At 43.6% G+C, this 23012-nt stretch overlaps 1 protein-coding gene across 1 annotated transcript in view; it reads left to right on the top strand.

Moving 5' to 3' along the window:
- MAP3K9 (mitogen-activated protein kinase kinase kinase 9) overlaps positions 1-23012 on the top strand; it is a 76096-nt gene that overhangs the window by 38771 nt on the left and 14313 nt on the right. The window contains exons 3-7 of the mRNA XM_055304095.1: positions 5337-5517; positions 14902-15050; positions 15972-16147; positions 20385-20625; positions 22020-22142. Coding sequence (XP_055160070.1) covers positions 5337-5517; positions 14902-15050; positions 15972-16147; positions 20385-20625; positions 22020-22142 — 870 coding nt within the window. The remainder of the gene's footprint in view (positions 1-5336; positions 5518-14901; positions 15051-15971; positions 16148-20384; positions 20626-22019; positions 22143-23012) is intronic.

Genomic DNA, 23012 nt, shown 5'->3' on the forward strand with positions numbered 1-23012 from the left:
GCAGCATCTCCGTGTGTTATTTGCCAGCAGACCCCAGCCGCGGCATCCCTCTTCGCCAATCTAATTACCTTGTTTAGTACACTCTGGCTCCCCTTCATGTCTCAGGGATGGATGGTACACTGGTGGGGCGAGGGGGATGCCCTCCCCACCCTTCACCTCCGGCACCCAAAGGATGGGGAAGTGGGTAGTCTGAGAAGATGCACAAGATACTTCTTCAGTGAAATAAGTGACCAGTGAGAGGTCCATCCTTTCAGAAAGGCTAGTTCTGTGCTGGTTGCTGGAGGGAGAACAGCATGGGTTCCAGAAGGAGAATGGGTTTTTTTGCCCTTGAGGAGTCCTGTCCCTCAGAGTAGATGATGAGACACATAGGCGTGCAGCTCTTGGGAATGACGTAAAAGGAAGTAGATAGTGTTAAATTGTGTAGTAGTGGTTTTAGGTGCTGAACGATTAATTCAGGAGAAGGGGGAGCAGTGAAGACTGTTTAACCAGTGACTATCTAGGAATCTGGCTGAAGTTGAAATAAGCCTGAAAGACTATAGGATTCTTTTTTGTCTCTGGATGGCACAGCACATGAAGAAGGGTCTGGCTTTGGAGCCCATCTCCATCCCTCTCTGACTGTGGGCGGCTGACTTAACCGTGCTGTATCTGTTTCAGCATGGGCAAGCTAGGGAGAAAATATTTGCACCTACTTCATGGGGTTGATTTAAGGATTAACTAAGGTGATGTACGTAAAGCTCTTTACATACGTTATACAAACAGCACCATGTGATCAATATTGGATAGCTAGCATTATTAATTTATCAACCATACCGTTGATTTATAAAGCAGAAAATTATTGCATGGTTATCGTTTGTCAGGAACTCCCAGGCCTCCCAATGGCGTCCTCAGCACCTTAACGCTGATTCCCATGGCTTCTGCTTTCATAGGAGATACTTAATCATCGCAATAATAATAATAGCTATAGTGTCCTCAGTCCCTGTTTCTGTGTCAAGCACTCTGCTAGGTGCTTTGTTACTACATTGCTTTTAATCTTTATTCCATTTTATAGAAGTGCAGAGTTTGTGAACCTTGTTCAGGGTCACATGTAGAGTGTCAAGGCTGGGATTTAAATTGTCTGCTTTTTTTTTTTTTTTTCTCTGATTCATGCTGACTCTGGTTACTGTCACCCTAGACCCATTATGTCCCAAATTGAACTTGGCTTCCTCAAAGGGCGTTGCCTCCCAGCTTCAATCAGGGGTGCCACCATTCTCCTTATTTCCTATGTCTGGACGACTGGGAACCTCCTGCTTCTCCTTCAAGCCTCTATATCTGGTTAGTCACCAGGCTTTTCGTTCAGATGCATCCATTCCTCTCTGTCTCCCTTACCTGGCCAGCCCCCCCATTGACTGGGGCTTGGACTTGTTGCCAGCATGTGTTCCACTGCACTAGCCACGAGAGGTAAGGTTTTACAGTACACTTGGACGGGCTTCATTAGATTTTGATAAAGCATTCTGAAGTTTTCTAAGAGGTAAAGCACAATAGTTTGTTTTTGCTGTAGCTGTTTGTCAGTGGTAGAAGCTCAGAATGGTCTAACTGCAGTGGTGCAGGACCGTAAGCTGCTGTGATAACCTCTCTTTCCCTGGGGAAAGTGTACCAGGAGGGAACTACTCTATCCTGTTTTTAAGGGTAAAACCCCTTTTCTTTAGCAAATGGGACAATTGGATATATTCACATGCAAACAAATGAAGCTGAATACCCCTTTTGTGATACACAAAAATGAACTAAGAATGGGTCAATGAGCTGAACCCTTAAAACTCTGAAAACTGAGAGGTAAATCTTAATGAACTTGGATTTGGCAGTGGAATCCTTGCTGTTACACTAAAAGCATGACCAACAACATAAAAAGCAGATAAGGTGGACTTCCTCTAAGTTAAAAGCTTTTACGGACACTGTCAGGTAAGTGAAAAGACAGCCTATAGAAAGAGGAAAAATATTTGCAAATCATATATTTGATTAAGGGTTTGGTACCCAGAATGTATATAAAAAAGTCTTATAAGTCAAAACAAAATTCATTTCTTGAAAGAAGATATACAAATGGCAAACAAGCACATGAAAGGAGGCTCAGCATCATTAGTCATTAGGGAAATGCAAGTCAAAACCACAGTGAGATACTTCTCCACATCCGCTAGGATGGTTATAATTTTAAAAAAATAAAAAGGAAAATAAGTGTGTTGAGGATGTGGTGAAATTGGAGCCCTCACACATTGCTGATGGGGATGCAAAATGGTGCAGCTGCTGTGGAAAACAGCAAACATAGAATTACCATAATAACTTAGTAATTCCACTCCTAGGTACATATCCCAAACCTGAAAACAGGCCCTGAAACAAATAGATGTACCTATGTGTGCTTAGTGGCAGTACATCATAGTAATCAAAAGGTGAAAACAGCTCAAAAGTCTGTCGAGGACTGATAGATAAACAAATTGTGGTATATACATACAATGGAACATTAGTCAGCTATAGGAAGGAGTACCATGTGGGTACAAGCTATAATCTGGATGAATCTTTTTTTTAATTTTTATTTATTTATTAAAGATTTTATTTATTCATGAGAGACACACACAGAGAGAGGCAGAGACACAGGCAGAGGGAGAGGCAGGCTCCATGCAGGGAGCCCAATGTGGGACTTGATCCCAGGACTCTGGGATCACGACCTGAGCCAAAGGCAGGCGCTCAACCACTGAGCCACCCAGGCACCCCAATCTGGATGAATCTTGAGAACATTACACTAACGAAATAACTAGGTGTGTCATCTATCACATAATTCCATTCACATAGAATATCCACCATAGGTAAATCCATGGAGATAGCACATTGGTGGCTGCTAGGGGCTGGGTAGAGGGGAGATGGGGAATGTTTGCTTATGAGTATGGATTTCCTTTTGGGGGTGAGGAGAAATGTTTTGGAACTAGAAATAGAGAGAGGTAGCCGGGATTGCTAGCTGGCTTCCTTCCGATTACAGCCTCTCCTCTTTGCTGAGGTCAGGACCTCAATGCCAGGGATTTCTAACTTCGATGCCTCCCGGGGTCCACCATATGGGGATGCTTTTTTGAAGTCTGCTGGATGTAAGGCAGCAGGGTTGGTGGGGATTAGGTGGAACTGGGCTGGATCTGCCCCAACGCCGTTCGTATTCAGGCATATCTTTCCTGGGCTGATTCTTGCCCCATCTCCATCATTCTGCCGCCCTCTTACCCATCTGACAGACTTATATATTTAAAACATTATCTTCATGGTGCCGCTCATTTTCTAAAAATCCATTTCCTATAATAGAACCTAAACTTCTTTGCTTCCCCTTCCAGAACCTGTGGAAGCTCAGCTGGTTCCATACGTATCATGAAACTGTTATCTGTCCTCCCACTCACCTGGTCCCAGCACCTGGAGTCAGGGGTGACAAGACCAGACCCTATGGGCTGTATAAGGGGATGGGCTCGCTGTGATTCTTTGGGCTGCTTAGAAATGGTCAGCAGCTGGTGGTTGCCTCTTTACAGGGAACGGTGGGTTTCCGTAGTGCCACTGGCCCAGCAATTTGCATGCATACTTGTGTGTTGTCTCTGCTGAGATGGAGAGAGGGGCACAGAAGAATCTGGAAAGATTTTTGTTACTCAATGAGATGGCAGTTTTTTTTTTTTAGATCCGGTCAGCTCAGAGCAGGGAGGGGTGCATCAGGGGAGTCGAAGAGGGTGTGGAGGAAGGAGACCAAGTCCATTAGATCTAGGGAGTGGCTGGCATTATTTTCTTTTGTGCTTCCAGCTCTGTAGCTCCTTGTAATCCCTCTTTACTGCTGATTTTCTGAGAAGCACGTAGGACACGGAGATCTTTGGTCTACATCCTTCCAATGTGTAACAGTTCAGTGGATATTTACAGACTGGGGGCCGGAGGAGAAATGTACAGTGTGTGACTTGAGGGACCTGTGTAAGGCTGTTGCCCTAAAAGGCACCCCCAAGCTCCTCCTTGGTACCCAAAGTACCACCATCACAGTTCCTTTCTTTAAATATTGGAAGAGTTTGAGCTCTCCGAGAATCTTAAATTGCAAACACCTCTCAGAGAGGTAAGAGCCCCTCAGTGGGAGTCAGGGGAGAATCAACCCAGGAAGGGTGTAACCCAGGACACGTAGGGCTCAGAACTAATTTTTTTCATTGTTTACCTAGACAGAGTGGCTGGAGGAACTGAGTCAACCTTTTTTTTAGTTGTTATTCTATATTCAATGGATTCCTTTCCCCACCCTCCCCATTTGGACTTGAACAGCAGGGGTGGGGAGAGACTGCTTCTTCCTTCTCTGAAATCCTGAGTATAGAGCTCTGAATTCCAGGCAGTTCAGTGTCCAGCCCATAAGAGGTTGTGCTTGCATGACACCTTCAGAACCATCCTAGGTTTGCACACGTCCACGTCACAGTTCCTTGGCTTTGCTTACGGCACATTAATCAGTTAGCATTTTTGCTCTTTTGAAGAAGGCTGGCTCCTGCAAGGGGACCAGTCTCTGGAACCGTCCTGTAGGGGGGGTGGCTGCCTCAGCTACCGTCCTGGAGAGCCAAGATGGCTCCACACTGTGGTGCTTCGGCGTTAGAACTTGGGAGACAGCCCCAGAGGATAACTGGCTCAGCGCACCAGTTTTTTCTTCTTGGGCCATATCCACAGAGAGACTCATGGGTGTGAACGTGTGTGTACCCTCTGACTTCTCCAACTTGACAACCAGTTCTCAATGACTGGGGGCGAGTTCCCAAATTAAGGAGAAATCTCTGTGCCCAAAAGACATGTTTTCCTATAGGCTTAAGTGAAGTGGAAACTATCCAGGCACTGTCTGAAACCTTGAAAATCCACCATTCCTTGTGGTCTGAGAGTGGTGGGCCAGGGGTGCCCAGACAGACAGGAAGCCCAAGTAGCCTCTCCTCAGAAGGGTCAGCTGTGACCTCACGGCTCCTTCCATAGGCGTGAATGGGCCATACGCTGTGAGGGTTAGGAGAGCAGGCTCTTCAGTCCGGCTGCTGTGTTTCACTCCTAGCTGATTCATGGGTGCTTTATCTCAGTTTTCTCGTCTTGTAAAAAGGATATGGCAATGGTACCTACCTCATAAGGTTGTTGTGAGTTAAAGATAATACCTATCAAAAAGACTTGGCACAAAAATGGTTGCATTGTAGGTGCATCTTACCAGAAATGATGGTTGCTACCTTCAGACTACTGTAGCTGCACGGGCAGCCTGAGGGAGAGGACGGGAGTCTTGCAGGAGGGCTCTGTATTCAGTGGTCTTCTTGTGATTGATGCAGACTTTCCTGTCTCTTCTGTGTCCTTTCCTTGCCCAGTATTGATCCTCCAGAAGGTGGAGAATGGAGACCTGAGCAACAAGATTCTGAAGATCACTGATTTTGGCCTGGCTCGAGAATGGCACCGGACCACAAAGATGAGCGCTGCAGGGACATATGCTTGGATGGCACCCGAGGTCATTCGTGCCTCCATGTTTTCCAAAGGCAGTGATGTGTGGAGGTAAGGTGCAGAGGTGCAGGGGCAGTGCTCCCCAGATCTGTTTTGGCTGCACACACGTTTCAGGACTCGGAGAATTGAGGATGGGTAGACTCCCAGGCACCCCACACTGGTCTAAGTGACCCTTTCAGAACAGTCTATAGTAATTCCCAGGTTGCCATGGGACCGTTTCTTTTTTTTTTAATTATCCTTTTTTTCATTTGTTTTTATTGAAGTTCAATTTGCCAACATATAGTATAATACCCAATGCTCATCCCATCAAGTGCCCTCCTCGTTGCCAATCACCCAGTTACGCCAACCCCCTGCCCACCTCCCCTTCTGCAACCCTTTGTTTCCCAGAGTTAGGAGTCTCTCATGGTTTGTCTCCTTCTCTAATTGTTCCCCTCCTTTCCCTTATAATCCCTTTCACTATTTCTTATATTCCCCATATGAGTGAAACTGTATGATTCTTTTTTTTATATATAAATTTATTTTTTTATTGGTGTTCAATTTGCCAACATATAGAATAACACCCAGTGCTCATCCCATCAAGTGCCCCCCTCAGTGCCCGTCACCCAGTCACCCCCACTCCCCGCCCACCTCCCCTTCCACCACCCCTAGTTTGTTTCCCAGAGTTAGGAGTCTCTCATGTTCTGTCTCCCTTTCTGATATTTCATGGGACCGTTTCTAATGCCTTCATCTACCTAATGTCCCTTTAGTGCTGTGGCTGGTACCACCCTGTGTGTTGGCAATTGCTGTGTAGTAAAGACCAGCAGATCCCACGAGCAATGTGCATTCCTGTCTCTGCCTGTAGGGTGGTTGAGGGCATCCAGTCATTCCTGGGAACATTCCCCAAGGTCATCCTGGCTGCCTTAGCAACTGTGGCTGTTACTGCTGGACTTGTTCTCACTGTAAGCTCTTTAGCTGACGAGTATTATTTGTCCTATCTCTTGTTTTGGCGGGTTGGAAGTGATCTTTTCTAGTTGTCTGGTTAACCTTCTAGTCAGGACTCTTCTGTTGAATATTGATACAGAAATTGGAAAAGATGGGTCTCAAGCATGTACCCAGAGCTGCAGAGACACAGATTAGATGAACCACACCCCTAGTAAATGTCAGCACCATAGGTCATAAGGACATGGTTCTAAAAATCTTGTCCATAAATAGATAGATAGTTAGATGAAAGAAATCTTGTCCTTGCTGATGGGAGGATGAGCTTCTACAGGGTATGCATCCCCTTGGCTATGAGGTAGTAACATCACCATGGTATACCAAAAGAAAGGACTGTAGGTTGTCATTGTACTTAGTCTATGAAGTTGTTTCTTCCTGATGAGTTATAAAGTGAGCTTGTGTGTGTATATGATGAGAGTATGTATTTTATTTTTTTTAATATTTTATTTATTTATTTATTTATTTATTTATTTATTTATTTGAGAGAGAGAGGGAGCATGAGCGGGAGGAATAGCAGAGGGAGAGGGAGAGGAAGGTGGAAAGAATCCCAAGTGGACTCTGTGCTGAGTGTGGAGCCTGACACAGGGCTCAATCTCACCACCCTGAGATGATGACCTGAGCTGAAATCAAGAGTCAGGTGCTTACCTGACTGAGCCACCCAGGCATCCCAAGTGTGTGTATTTTAAATAATGGCTTTCTTGAGATATTATACCATATTACAAAGTTTGCCCTTTAAAATGTTTAAGTGAGTGGTTTTTAGTAAGTTTAGCAAATTTGTACCAATCACCATTGTTATTAGTTTGCTAGAGTTGCTGTAACAAATTACCACAGACCTGGTGGCTTTCAACAATAGATATTTGTAATCTGGAGGCCAGAAGCCTGAAATTGGTATCAGCAGGGCTACACTTGCTCCAAAGACTTTAGGGGAGATTCTGTTCCACATAAGGATTCTGAATATTAGGACATGGGCATATCATTTTAGAGCTACCATTCAAACCACCACAACTGCTATCAATTTCCAGAATATTTTTATCACACCAAAAAGAAACCCAATGCCTATTAGCAGTCACTCCCCCTGCCCTCGGCAATTACTAATTTACTGTCTATCTCTGTTTTTGCCTATTATAGAAATTTCATACACATGTAATTATACAGTATGTGGTCTTTGTGACTGGCTACTGTTATCATGTTTTCAAGGTTTATCCATGTTGTAGCATGAGTCAGAACTGCATGGAAATTTGTTTATTCATTCATAAGTTGCTGGACATTTGAGTTGTTTCCACTTTTTGGCAATTGTGAATAATGCTGTTGTGATCATTTTTTTTAAGATTTTATTTATTTATTCATAAGAAACACACACACAGAGAGAGAGAGAGAGAGAGAGAGAGGCAGAGACACTCAATGGGAGTGAGAGAGAGGGAGAAGCAGGCTCCATGCAGGAAACCTGATGTGGGACTTGATCCTGGGTCTCCAGGATCATGCCCTGGGCTGAAGGCGACACTAAACCGCTGAGCCACCTGGGCTGCCCAGTTGTGATCATTTTTGTACAAGTTTTTGTCAACATATTTTCAGTTCTCTTGAGTGTATACGTAGGAGTGGATTTGCCAAGTCATAGGATATTTAACTTTTTGGGGAACCACCAAACTGTTTTTTACCATAGCTATATCATTTCCCACTTTCATTAGCAACATAGGAAGGTTCCAGTTTCTCTGTATCCTCTCAACACTTATTGTATGTCTTTTTAATTATTACTATCCTGTTAAATATGAAGTGGCTTTCTCATTATAGTTTTGGGAGTTTTGGTTTTATTTCCCTAATGATTACTGATGTTGAGCATCTTTTCATGTGCTTATTGGCCATTTGTATATCTTTTTCTGTATAAATGTCTATTCAAATCCTTTTCCAATTTTAAAATTGGGATATTTGTCTTATTTTTAAGTCAAAAGAGTTCTTTATATATCCTTAATACAAGTCCCTTACCATATACATGATCTGTAAATATTTTCTCCCTTTCTGTGGGTTTCTTTCTTTTTACTTTCTTGATGTTATTCTTTGAAACACAATCATTTTTAATTTTTTTTTTAAATTTTTTTTTTTTTTTATGATAGTCACAGAGAGAGAGAGAGAGGCAGAGACACAGGCAGAGGGAGAAGCAGGCTCCATGCACCGGGAGCCCGACGTGGGATTCGATCCCGGGTCTCCAGGATCGCGCCCTGGGCCAAAGGCAGGCGCCAAACCGCTGCGCCACCCAGGGATCCCAATCATTTTTAATTTTGATGAGGTCCGATTTATCTTTTTTTTTCCTCTGGTTGCTTGTGCTTTTGATGTCATATTTAAGAAACCATGCCCAACATTATAAATATTTATACCTATGTTATCCTCTAAGTGTTTTAAAACTCTTAGCTTTACATTTAGGTCTGTGTTCTATTTTGAGTTAATTTTTGTGTGTGGTGTGATGTAAGGAGTTTAACTTCATTCTTTTGCCTGTGACTGCAGTAGTCCCTCCTTATATTAGAGGTTTTGCTTTTTTATGGTTTCCTTTACTCATGGTCAATCATGGTCTGGAAAGCCAGACCTATCATCAGAATACCTTATGCTGTGTCACAATGTCTGTATCATTCACCTCACTTCATCTCATCACGTAGGCCGTTTTATCATCTCACATCATTACAAGAAGAAGGGTGAGTATAGAACAATAAAATTTTGAGAGAGAGAGAGCATATTTATATAACTTTCATTATAGTAGATCATTATAATTATTCCATTTTATTTTTGTTATTGTTCATCCCTTACTTACTTAATTTATAAATTATACTTTATCATACATATGTATATATAGGAAAAAACACATATAGGGCTCTGGGCTACCTGCAGTTTCAGGCATCCACTGAGGGTCTTGAAATGTATCTCCCATGGATAAGACTCCTGTATCTAGTCTCAGCATCATTTGTTGAAAAGGCTATTCTTTCTTTCTTTTTTTTTTAAGTTTTTTTTTAAATTTTTTATTTATTTATGATAGAGAGAGAGAGAGAGGCAGAGACATAGAGGGAGAAGCAGGCTCCATGTACCTGGAGCCCGACGTGGGATTCGATCCCGGGTCTCCAGGATTGTGCCCTGGGCCAAAGGCAGGCGCTAAACCGCTGCACCATCCAGGGATCCCGAAAAGGCTATTCTTTCTTAATTGAATTGTCACTGTTGTCAAAAAGTAATTTACCACAAATGTAAGGGTTTATTTCTGGATTCTGAATTATACTCCATTGGTCTATGTGTCTATCCTTAGGCCAGTACCACTCTGTTTTAATTACTGTAGCTTTGTAGTAAGTTTTGTAAATGGATGTAGGAGTCCTCCAACTTTGTTGTTGTTCTTCAAGATTATTTTGGCCATTCTGGGTGCCTTGCATTTCCCAAATTAATTTTAGGAGCATTTTGTCCATTTTTCCAAAATAGGCAGCTGAGATTTTGATAAGAATTGTTTTAAATCTGTAGATCACTTTGGGAGGTATTGCCGTTTTAACAATATTAAGTCTTCTAATCCAAGAACATGGGATATCTTCCTATTTATTTAGGCCTTTTTCGATTTATTTTAGTGATGTTTTGTAGCTTTTGTACATTGTGTCTTATTTTCCTGCACATTACTTACAGGGTGAAATAGCTATTATGAGGAAAAGAGTTTTCTTGCCTTAAAATATCTGACCAGATTTCATTAGGTTGAACTGTGTAATGATATTCCAGTGTTTTTGACCAACAGAAATAGCAGGTTCATATGCTTCAATCTAACACTTTCATTGCTTGACTATAGGCTAATGAGAATAGTTAATATATTAAGCTAAGCTACTTTGACAAAGAGACCTACAAATTCAGTGGCTTAAATAAGGTAAAAGTGTATTTCTTTTTCAAAGAGTAGTCCAGGCTTTGGGGTAGCTGTGCCCTGTGAGATCATTTAGAAACCCAGGTTCTTGGGGAGTCTGGGTGGCTCAGTCTGTTAAGCATCTGACTCTTGGTTTATGCTCAGGTCATGATTTCAGGGTTGTGAGATCGAGCCCTGCATTAGGCTCTGCACTCAATGTGGAGCCTGTGTAGGATTCTCTCTCTCTTCCTCTCCCTCTGCACACTCACTCATTCTCTCTCTCTCTCTCTCTCTCTCTCTCTCTCACTCACTCACTCACTCAAGATAGAGAAAAAGAAACCCAGGTTCTTTCCGGGTCTCTCAGTACATTGTTCTTGTCTGAATGGTTACATCTGAATGACTGTTACTTCAGCATTATATTATGCAGAAGGGAAGAAAAAGAGTTTATCCATGGCAAGTAGCATGTATTTAATTTGGAGACAACCCAGAAGTTGTGCACATCTCTTACTGTACACACCCCACTGCATGCTCTTGGTGATGTGGACACACCTAGCTCCAAAGAAGAAAGACAAATGTAGGCTCTAGCTGGATAACTATGTATCCAGCTAAAACTCTTAGTATGGAAAAAGGGCTCAAGCATGCCTAGGAAGTTGGAAAAAACTCAGTCCCAAATTGACTTATAATTAATTAATTGATTGATTTAGGAAATGTTTGTTGAATACTAACTCTGTGCCAGGTACTAGGCTGAGCCTGTGTCCATCTCCCACCCCTGCTGCAACTCCTCGGGGACTGGGGCCTCTGGGCCTCTGCTTTTTCTGGGCTCCCAAGGCCAGCTGAATTTGTCTTACTGCTTTTTGAGTGTAGTTCTCTGGGCCTTTTCCACATGCTGTGATGGAAGATAAGATGGTAAGGCCCAGATCTTCAACTTCATACGTTTCCTAATCTGCTTGGATTTATAGTTGACAAAACTTTTCCCTTTGGTTGTGCTGTGTAGGGAACACAGTGGTTAGTGGTCTAATGACTTCTTGCCTGGTATGTGGAGATGAAGTGGAGGCATTTTAAGTTTGTAAAATTATAGAAGTAAAATATGTTCACCATAGAAAAAATTAGAAAATATGGATAAACAAAAAGGAAAAAAAAAAGGGAAAAAGAAATCACCCATTACCCACTTCTAAAGATAACTTCTATTAATATTTTGGTGCATTTATTTCTGTTCATCCCTTAAAATGGGATCATTCTGTCTCATAAGCTGCTTTTGGAATATAATATAGCATGTGCATATTACTATATTGATAAATTATTGTGTCAATATATTCATGTATGTATTATATATATTAGTAAATAGATCATCATTTCGAATGAGGTCTAGTTAACAAGAAAAAGAGTTTTATGTTACTTTACAATTTACAGAGTGTTTTCTCATGTGGTAGTTCAACTGTCTTTGCCGAAGATTTTTTTTTTAAGATTTATTTATTTATTTTAGAGAGAAAGTGCGGGGAGAAGAAGCAGAGGAAGAAGGAGATAGAGTCTTAAGCAGACTGCATGCTGAGCATGGGGCTCCATCTCAGGAACCAAAATGAAGAGTCAGATGTTCAACCCACCGTGCCACTCAGGCGCCCCTTTGCCAAAGATTATTAAACAGTCAGTGTGCCTTTGGTCAGGCTGCTATCCACTTTGATGCTTTTCCTCACTTTGAAAACATAGAACACCTCTTTCCAACCTGTGACCCCACCAAATGGTGGAAAGGATTTTCATATCCCTGGAGGTGGTTAATTATTGACACAGGGTATGCCCCAGGGTTCAGGGCGAGGTTGCAAGGACTCCTGGGAAATCACTGACAGCACTGTGGGAGGTGGTGGCCCTCTGTGGGGAGGGGGGGTGGGTCCTAAGGCAGAATTTCAGCTGAGCTCGTGCTTCCAGGCTGCTTGTACATGGTCTTGAAAGGGCCTCTTGACCTTCTCTCAACCCTGGGAGGGCATCAGAGTGGACCAAACCCGTGGTAAATCACGTGGACTTCTTCTGCCCACCTCTCCCTGAGGCGCAGACCCATCCAACACGTAATTCTTTATTTCCTTTCTTGGACTGTATTCCTGCCAAAGGAATGCCAGGGATTCATTTATATTACCACCTTCGGTTACAGAAATAAAGAGGAACATTGGCAGAGGAAAACTAACTGGTTCACTCGTTCCCAGAAAGCCTCCTTGCCTGAATGCTGGCGTCCCTCAGCAAGGCTCTCAGCCGACACTGTGGACTTTCCCTGAAGCCCACCAGAGGCATTCCTGTTTCAGGCTCTTCCCAAGGGGAAACACACAGTGATGGTCACTAACCCTACATGGAAGCTTCTGGAGAAGTAGTGGTCATGTTATTTATCCCTTGCCATTATTCTGTGAGGTAGAAGTGCTGTCTTTGTTGTGTAGGTGAAGAAAGCAGAGGAGCTTCCTTATGCAGAGATGTACCACCATAAGTGGTAAAGCAGACATTTAATTCAAGTCTGTCTGAATCTTTCTTGAGCAGCATTTGACCTGGTTCTCTTAGTTGTGGGGCTTTTCAGATGGAATGAAATGCAGATGAACCAGAAGCCAGCCAGGTGGGAGCAGAGCTGCCCTCCTTGAAACTGAGAGGGGTGGGCTCCCTGACTCCTCCCTCTTCCAGGGCCTGAGACATCTCTGTAGACACCATCAGCCGAGCAGATGCAAGGACACAAACAGGACACCTGTTTAGATACTTGAAACATTCTACTGTCTTTCCAGGTAGTTAGGGTGTAGACACCAGTCATCTTCACATAGGTGGAAGAGAGGTCTTTGGGACCTTGGGTTTTTGTGGCCAGAGTGGAGGTTGGTAGTAATGCCAGGAGCAGACAACTGAAAATGAGAGTCCTGGGGGTACATCTGTAGGAATCTTCTGGGATGCCCTGGTGCATTGGTTGGCACCAGGCTCTTCTTTGGAGCCATGCCAGGCCACTTGGGAGTCTTTGAGGGCAAGGCATACCTCATACCTGCTGACTCCTGTCTCTAGATCCCTGCATCCCTTTACCTAGCAGGCAGGGTTTAGCTGTCTCCTGCCTTCATCCTGGTCTGGTGTAGGTGGCCAGGAGCCCATCCTGGTCTCTTTGTACACTTATGGTATCTGTGGTGTGACTCATCTCTGTATTCTAATTGACCTCTTTTCTATTCCTCTCACTAGTCTCTTCATGGACAAGATCTTATCCTGTATCCCAGTGCCCAGCATTGAGCTTGATGCATAGTAAATTTTTAGTAGATGTGTAAAATGAATGAATAATGAATAATGAATGGCGATGCATTTGAATTTGATCTTGAAAGACGATTGGAGTTTACCAAGCAGAGTAATGATAGAAGGGGATTCTAGAGAGAAGGAATTGAGACCTGGACCATGGTGGTTCAGGGTCCACCATGACTTATTCCATGTATGCCCCTAAATATATGCTGATGCTAAACTTAGCTGAAACTTTCTTTCATCATCTGCAAAATGGTGATAATATTTATCTTGCAGGTTTATGGTAGGGTTTTAAGATCATGTTTATAAGTGTCTTAGCACCTTGTGCATACAAAGCAGCATGATGAAATAGATACTGGGCTTACTTTTTTTTTTAAATTAATTTCTGTGCCTAACATGGTACTCAAACTCATGACCCCGAGATTAAGAGTTTGATGTTTCACCAACTGAGCCATGTTTTTTAAAATAGCATGACTTGGTTTGTTGTAAGCCACTGATGAGTATTTTTAAAAAGTCGAGGTTTGTGTTGAAAAAATAATGAGAGGGACTCTTCTGACTGTTCATGACTTTATGGCTGCTTATCCTGGGATACTCTTATTCCTGGAAGGATTGAACATGACATGATTTTGCCTTATTCTGATTGTGAATTCATAGAATAATTATTCTAAGCTTTGTGCTCCATTCTCTGACCCACAGGACATGTGAAAGGAAATTCTTCATGTGGATTTGAAAGTTGGGAGGAAACTTAGGTCCTCACAGCTGACATACTGCTCTGCTCTTCCCATGTAGGCAACCCTTGTATGACTTGCCCCTCTGAATTAGGCAGAGGTCTCTGTTAACCAACCAGCAGCAGGAATCTATCCAAACTAGTGAGCATTTAAAGAAACCTGTTACAGGATCAAAACCTGTTTGTTATAGGTGGTCAGCTCTCTGCTTTTCAAAAGCTGAGAAAGTGTACCTGTGACTAACATGGAAATTTCCTTAAAACAGGAAAAAATGTATTCTTGGGAAGCCGCTCCTTCTTCCAGAGTATTATGTTAGCAATAACAACAACAGAATAGCTATGGCTGGCGAGCACTGATTTAAACCCTTAGAGTAGCTCAGTGAATTTCATGGCATCCTTGTGAGACTGGTGGTGTTATTTGCACTTTATAGATGAGGAATTTGAGGAACAAGACTTTGAAACTAAATGTGCCTGACTCCAGAGCTTTTGCTTTTAGTGGATAGGCCTCATGGCTTCCTGTCCATTAGTGTGTCTACTTTGTTGGTCTCCCTCCATGCCAGAGAGAGTGTGGGTAGCTCAGAAAGGCCTCATGAGCTCTGTCATTAAGATCATCTGTGGCAATCTGAGATTGCTTCTGTCTTCTTTCTCTCCTCAGCTATGGAGTGCTGCTTTGGGAACTCTTGACTGGTGAGGTGCCCTTCCGAGGAATCGATGGCTTAGCCGTGGCTTATGGAGTGGCCATGAACAAGCTCGCCCTTCCCATTCCTTCTACATGCCCAGAACCTTTTGCTAAACTCATGGAAGGTAAGCGACCCCTGACTGGAACAAAACCAGAGAAAGTTTGCCTTCTTAGCAGCACTTGGGTAGATTTCAGACAGTTCTGCTGGGTTAGTTACAGAAAGAGGAGATGAAGTATTAGTCACTCAAGGAGGAATCCTGTGGGTGGTTGGAAGAGTTACTTTAGGTTGATGTCACCACCCTGCTACACTGATATCACAGACGCCCCTTCTGTCCATCTCCAGTGACTTGTAGAACTTAACTGAAATATTTTATTATTTAATACATAATGAGAAGATACAGCAGCTTTTATTTTCAGGACCTCTGAGTATATTACATATATAAATGAAGAACGTCCGAGAAGAAAGGAACTCTAGAAGACATCTGGTCAAACACTATAATTTCCTAAGTGAGAAATCCAACCTGAGAGAGGCAAAGTGCACTCTACTCGCTATTGTCTGAGCTGAGAATAAAGTTCACTTTTCCTGCCCAGTCCAGTCCAGTGCTTTTTATCCTTGCCTTCTCATCATCCCATTGAGGTGGGGAAGGCTGGCTCATTTATTTGTAGGAAGGTGAGATCCGGAGTCTAGTCACCTACTGTCACTTCTGGAATCGTGTAGGAACGTGATAAATCATGGTTGTCGAGCCTCATGCCAGCAAATTCTTTGGAGTTGCTTTTCTGATGCTAAATCAGTAGGCAGAGGCGGATGGGGGCAGAACTGATGCATTTTATTTCCACATTTTATTTCCACATTTTTTATGATTGGGAGGTTGGGCAATTTGCTTTACTTCCCAAGCCCTATGTACGGTTACCTAAATCCCAGTGTTTCTGTTCCTGGAGGGAAAAATAAGAGGCAGTTTTCTGGTAAAGGAGGTTATTTACTATTCTAAGTCTTACGCTTGTCTCTGTCCACTCATGTTTTCTTTCTATTCACTTGTTCCACGCAGACTGCTGGAATCCTGACCCTCATTCGCGACCATCTTTCACAAATATCCTGGACCAGCTAACTACCATAGAGGAGTCTGGCTTCTTTGAGATGCCCAAGGACTCCTTCCACTGCCTGCAGGATGACTGGAAACATGAGATTCAGGAGATGTTTGACCAACTCAGGGCCAAAGAGAAGGTAAACAAAACAAGAAAAGGATGTGAGTTGAATCACTGGGCCTTCCCCCCTGGGGCCTCTGGACAGAGTCTGACACAACCATCTCCCTGCTTATTTTGAGGTAACAGAGTAGGTTTTCTTCCCGACTTTACATGGAAGGTGTTCTCCAGGCCTCAGGTGTGACCAGAAGTAGTAGAGACTTTATCTTTCTTTCTGGGATTTGGCAGGACCAAGTAGGGGTGTCATGAGTCCAGAGTTCTCCATACAGATTATCTACATGGTCCAAGCCAGAGGAAGAGCACCACTGGGCAGGTACCAGTAGAAAATAGGAGAGGGTTCTAGAAATGTTTCTTGGTTCTGTCATGGACTTCCAGAGTGGGGGTTAATGTCCTTTTTATCCAGGAGTCTTATGGCCCCTGCCACCAGCATGTAGGAGAGGTCTTACTGTCTTTCTCATCTCAGGACAAAGGGTCAGTGACTTTTCTAACATACTGGGTCATGGCCAGTATGTGGAGGAACAGAATCTTCAGCCTGGGTCTTCTGATTCCACAACCATCTTCTCTCCAATATCATTGTTTGCCTAAATAAATGGCTTAAAAATCGTTTCTAGAGCTGATTTGAAGAATTAACCTATTTTTATGCCACATAGCAGTCCTAAACCTTTTATGCCACATAGCAGTCCTAATCCTGGTGCTATTTGGCAAGTCAGTGGCGTTCTGCAGGAGATTGGAGTGAGCTTACGACAAATCTTTTAGGACCTGGAGGGGAGGGGACTGGTACTTACCATTGGGCAGAATGATTAAAAAAGGGTATTCCTGGAGTTCCAGGCTCAGTCAGTTTAGCATCTGACTTTGGCTCAGGTCATGATCTCAGGGTCCTAGGATTGAGCCCCATGGTGGGCTCCACACTCAGCAAGGAGTCTGCTTGTTCCTCTCCCTCTGCCCCCTCCCTGCTAATGTGCATGTGCAGTAAGTAAGTAAGTAAGTAAGTAAATAAATAAATATCTTAAAAAAAAAAGAAGAAGAAGAAGAAGAAGAGAGTGTTCTTGTTACTAATGCAATTCCTACTAGAAGAAACCTAGAGTTGCTGGTCCTTTAGATTGTTGAATCACTTGATTCTTGGTTTTCTTTCTTTTGATCAACGAAATTATAAGGATACCTGACAGTAAGAAAAATGAAAGTTGGGTTTTGTCAGTAGGTAGTTACTAGGAAAAGCCAAATCCATTCTCATAATAGCTAACATTCATAGAGCATGTACTATGTGCCATGCTCTGTTATAGAGCAATTTATATGAATTTTTATATAATCTTACATAAGATAATTTTCTTATGTAATACAGCCATGTGATGTCAGTACTATTAACTCCATGTTACATGTGATTCCCATGTTAACTTTCCCCAGTTCATGATTCAGGCAGTTTGTTTCAGAGATCTTGCCCTCAACCGCTGTGCTATGATGCCTGTCCATTAGAAGACTCCTAGTTGGGCAAGTTGAACTTTCTCTCTGGGGAAAGTTCATTAAGTTCAAAGTCCTATTAAATCATTATATGCAAGTGATATGATTTGTGCACTAGGAAGCTAATCCCCAAATGGGTGTTTTACTAAGAAGGAGGCTCATCATGTTTGAGAGTCTTGCAGATACATAGTGCCATTGGCAAATACTCCATAAACATCCTGATTTCCCATATGATTCAGCTCATTCTCAGCTTGTCGAATTTATTGCTTCCAGGTACAGTGACAATGGATTTGTTCCTAGACTGGGGTCTGAGTTCCCTCAAAGGAAGGGGCTATAATGCAAACTTTCCCTAGATAAGAGCATGCAGGAGAGGAAGACTTAGAAAGTCTGAAATTAGCTTGAGCTCTTTAACTTCCCCACCTAGCAGCATAATCAACCAGCTAGGAATGATTTTTCTGAATCTTCCATGTTTTTGTTCTCCTAATGGTGAAAACAATGTAGTGGGACAAGGAAAGCCAAGGGAGTGTAGGGCATATAGCAGTGAATCTGTTTGGGGCTTATTTCATCAAAGAAGGAGAAGTTCAAAAGTTCAGGTTCATCTCTCAGACATGTATGATTAATCTGGGTTCCCATAAAGGATTGCATTTATAAAATTGACTTCTATCTCCTCCTCCTCCTTTCTCTTTCATTCATACATTGACACTGAGCACCCATCACTTATAAGACAATTTTTCTTTTCTTTTCTTGTTTTTTTAGAGAGGAGAGGGAGAGAGAGAATCCCAAGCAGGTTCCATAGTGCAGAACCTGTGGCAGGGCTCAATCTCACAACCCTGAGATTATGACCTGAGCCAAAACCAAGGGTCAGACACTTAACCAACTGAGGCACCAGGCACTCCCAAGACCATTTTCAAGGTGCCAATCCTTTTCTCACTTTTCCCCTTTCTATCACTTTTTATTATCAATTAGTTTTCTATTTTTTTTAAAGATTTTATTTATTTAGTCTTGAAATAGAGAGAGAGAGAGAAGCAGAGACACAGGCAGAGGGAGAAGCAGGCTCCATGAGAGAGCCCAATGTAGGACTCAATCCCGGGGCTTCAGGATCACACCCTGAGCCAAAGGCAGGTGCTAAACCACTGAGCCACCCGGGCTGCCCTCTAATTTTAAATTCTTATCAATTTTGATATTTTGGTACTCTCTTGCGAATGGAGGGCAAGTTGAATGAGAAGTTCCTAATATCAGAGTATTTTATTCCCCTCTTGTCTCTGTTGTCTTTTCTGTTCTCTACCCACTACTCAACTTCCCTAATATGTTCTTACATATTTTTTTCTAGCCCTAAGCTCACATTCTACAGTGTTTTGTTTCAGTCCAGAATGACTACTTTTTTCTTTTTTTTTTAAAGATTTTATTTATTTATTCATGAGAGACAGAGAGGCAGAGACACAGGCAGAGGGAGAAGCAGGCTCCATGCTGGGAACCCGACATGGGACTCAGTCCTGGGTCTCCAGGATCACACCCTGGGCTGAAGGCAGCGCTAAACCGCTAAGCCACCTGGGCTGCCCCAGAATGACTTCTTATGGTGGAGCATTCCATGCAGAAATTTTAAGTTTCTTTTAAAAAAAAATTATTCATTTATTCATGAGAGACAGAGAGAGAGAGGCAGAAACACAGGCAGAGGGAGAAGTAGGCTCCATGCAGGGAGCCCAAAGTGGGACTTGATCCTGGGTCTCCAGAATGACACCCTGGGCTGAAGGCGGCGCTAAACCACTGAGCCACCCAGACTGCCCAAATTTTAAGTTTCAACCATAGAAATGTTGCTCTGGCTACTTTATTGAAGAAATGCCTCACTTTTTAAAGTTTTAGTGCTTTATCTCACCCCACTTCTGTCTTACGCCCTGGGTAACCAGTGCTGATGGTTTAGATTCCAGATTTGACAACTGTATGTACATGTTCTGTTCTCCTTCCTATTTCCTGATTCCATATGCCTCCCCCCTCCCCGGCCTCATCTCAGGAACTCAGTGCTGGGTACATATATAAATTCATGCTGAAGGAAAAAGGGGAGGCAGGGAAGAGGTCCTGCCCATCTGATATAGCAGCAGTACTAGAGCAAGCACCTGGCAAAGACTTGGGGAAATGTTTTCTCTTCTCTTTGCTATGCTATCATGATCCTTCCAGAGCACGTGGTTTTCCTTCAATATGAGAATTCAAATCACATGCCTCAGTGGATTCTATTCACCAACTGAACAGAGGTTGAGAGGACATGCCGTACTACCTTTTGAATAATCACTTTGGAAATATATCTTTATTTGGATGTTAGGTGATAGCTGGAGGGCAAGTCATTTAGAGTGGGCACATTTTAAGCTAGATCTCATTAAGTTGGCTCTGGTTTGTTTTTTTTTTTAATTTATTTTTTTAAGTTGGCTCTGGTTTAAAAAACATCCTTTATATAATGGAAAAAATCAAAATAGAACCAAGTCTGTAAAATTTAAATAAACGATTATATTTTCTACCCAAACTCCCATTTTTTCCCATCACAGGCAGTTTTAATCCTTAATTAAAGAGCAACTAACCCATCAGCCCCTGTGTCCAGGGCCTCCATAGCTACGTCCTCAGGGTGGCTGTGCTGAGCCTGCCCCTGCCCAGCATCCAGGGTGGTCAGGTGTTCATTGAGCAACTGTGAGGCCCACACGTCTGCCTGGGACCGAGAGTATGGGGCATTATGGGAGACTGGCTCTCGGGGGCCCTTAGCTTCCTCGCCCGCCTGCGCTGAGCACCCACTCTTCCCTCCGATGCTCCTGCCCCTGCAGGAGCTCCGCACCTGGGAGGAGGAACTGACACGGGCCGCGCTCCAGCAGAAGACCCAGGAGGAGCTGCTGCGGCGCCGCGAGCAGGAGCTGGCTGAGCGGGAGATCGACATCCTGGAGCGAGAGCTCAACATCATCATCCACCAGCTGTGCCAGGAGAAGCCCCGGGTGAAGAAGCGCAAGGGCAAGTTCAGGAAGAGCCGGCTGAAGCTCAAGGATGGGAACCGCATCAGCCTCCCTTCCGGTCAGTGGCTGGGGACCTGCTGGGAGGTGGGAGCAGGGCAGGGTTGTGTGGCGGGGGACCTGGGGGGAATGGGTTCAAAGTGGGCCGTTCCATCCAGGGGAGACTGGCCTGTGGCAAAGCCTCCCCGCTCCAGGTGACCAAGCACAGAATGGGAAGGAACACAGAGTGGCGGCTGGTGGACCTGACAGGCCGGCACGGTCTTGAGCGCTGGTGGCGTGGTGACTCACACAGAGAACTCAGGGCGCTACAGAATAACAGAATAACTCATCTCTGGGTTTCTTTAAATAATTAGTTTTTGGTGTGCAGTTGAGTTTAGGATTCACTTGTAAGAATGTGATTTATACACAACCCTTCAGAAGCACATTGGGTGAATAAAGATACATTTGTAGTATGTTTCAGCCTTGGGAAAATGCAAAGTAATAGGAAACTCTGAATTAGAATCTTTGTGGGATGTCACGGGCCCATGGAGGGCAGTGAGTGCTCGAGTGTGTGTTTATTGTGTCCGAAGTCTATTGTGTCCGAAGTCCTGGGAAGTAAACTCAGTAGAAATGTAAGGAAACCAAGGGAAAAGAGTATCATAGGGACAACAGGATGTTTTTAAGCACTGGGATGGATGATGGCTTCAGTACAGACAGGGGAATTCATTCAGTAAAATTGAGCGAATGAATTTGTGGGACATGTTTACTAGTGTCCTTGTTGCACATTTTTCCTGGCCAGGCAACACAGTCTTTGAGCCCCTGTGGAGCATGTTGTGTGTGGTGGCATGCTGCTGTGCTCTGGGGAAGCCCAAAGGGAAACAGTAGCTGCCACATTAGGGAGATTGCGTCTCATTGGGAGACCTCGGTGCCAACACTCAGCTGTTTATTATACCTCTTAATAGTTGAGGACCCGGGAGCTTAGAGACCATAAATGCTTTTGGAAAACATCACAGTTTGGACTATTCGCCCCATCACGCTCACTTCCCAAGGTTCCCACCAAGGATTTGTCCTTGTTACTCTGCTCTGCCTGCCCTGAGCGAGAAGCATCTATCTCCCTACTTTAGTCACCGAGCATATCCAAATAGATTGTAAGAAACAGTCTTAAGTTGGATTTCCTAGAATAATCAGCAAGTCTCATGACCTTAAAAAAAAAAACTATTGTAAATCTGTAATTGCTACACCTACATACACGATAGATGAGCTTCACTCAGTGAATTTTCCTTCTCTTTATATGTTCATCTTGCTGTCCTGTCATCGTTGGGGAGAAAAAGAGGATTCTGAAAGAGAATATTTCCTAGGCGAACTTAGGAAACTGGGGCCTGTCCCTCAAGCTTACTAGGAAATGACCCTTTTCTCATGGGAATTGGATTATGGGAAAATTCTGACACATGCACGTATCTGTCTCTCCCCGAGCAGATTTCCAGCACAAGTTCACGATTCAGGCCTCCCCCACCATGGATAAAAGGAAGAGTCTCATCAACAGCCGCTCCAGTCCTCCTGCGAGCCCCACCATCATTCCTCGCCTTCGAGCCATCCAGTGTGAGACTGTTTCCCAAATTACTTGGGGCCAGAACACACCAGGGGCATCTGTCCCCTGCTCTGTCCAGCCACCGACTGGCCCAGGCTTGCTCCATCCATAACTACTGCCACCTCTCCTCGACAATGTGTATATACATGCACATATGTACGCAAACCCTTAGCCCTCCTCCTTGTCTCTCTCCCCATGAGCTTTGTACTACCGCCTCCTCTACTTTCTACTCTTAGTTACCAGCAGAGGGGATTGTGGGTATTGACAGGATCTTATGTCACCTACAAAGCAATATGGAAACTGGTGTGCGATGTCGATGCCCTGGTGCCTGGCCTGGGTTGGTTGGTACCCTGGCCTGGGGACCTTGTATGCTCTCTGCCATATTTGGGGCATCATTGTTTTTTTCTTTTGTTCCTGCTTCCCAGGGAAGGGTGTTTTCAAAGTGTAGGTCCTAAGGAAACTTGATAAATACTTTGTGGGAGGCCAAGTCTGGACCAATTTTATTTTTACCACAGTGTTTATTAAAAAGAATTTACATACACACACGTGTATGTGTGTGTGTGTGTGTGTGTGTGTGTGAATGAATTTCTCTAACTTAGAGAGATTTTATTTGAATACAGAAACTGGCTATCCTAGAAAAGTCCATTCATATCAGTGGATTCCCACTTCTCATGTGGCCGCAGTTGGCTGAAAGCAATGGCAGCCTCCATATGCTCTGTATTTTCCCTCAGTCCCCTCAGCTCCCTGATTTTTGGTGTCTGGAACCATCTGCTCATTCACGAAGTAAGGATAGCCTCTGAAGCATTTGGTTTCAATGTTTGTTGTAAGGTAGCAATGTCAGAAGGATGTTCTTCCTCTCTTACCTGTTATATTTCTCTAGG

The sequence above is a fragment of the Nyctereutes procyonoides genome, unplaced genomic scaffold, assembly GCF_905146905.1.
Source record: "Nyctereutes procyonoides isolate TBG_1078 unplaced genomic scaffold, NYPRO_anot_genome, whole genome shotgun sequence".
Classification (NCBI taxonomy): Eukaryota; Metazoa; Chordata; class Mammalia; order Carnivora; family Canidae; genus Nyctereutes; species Nyctereutes procyonoides.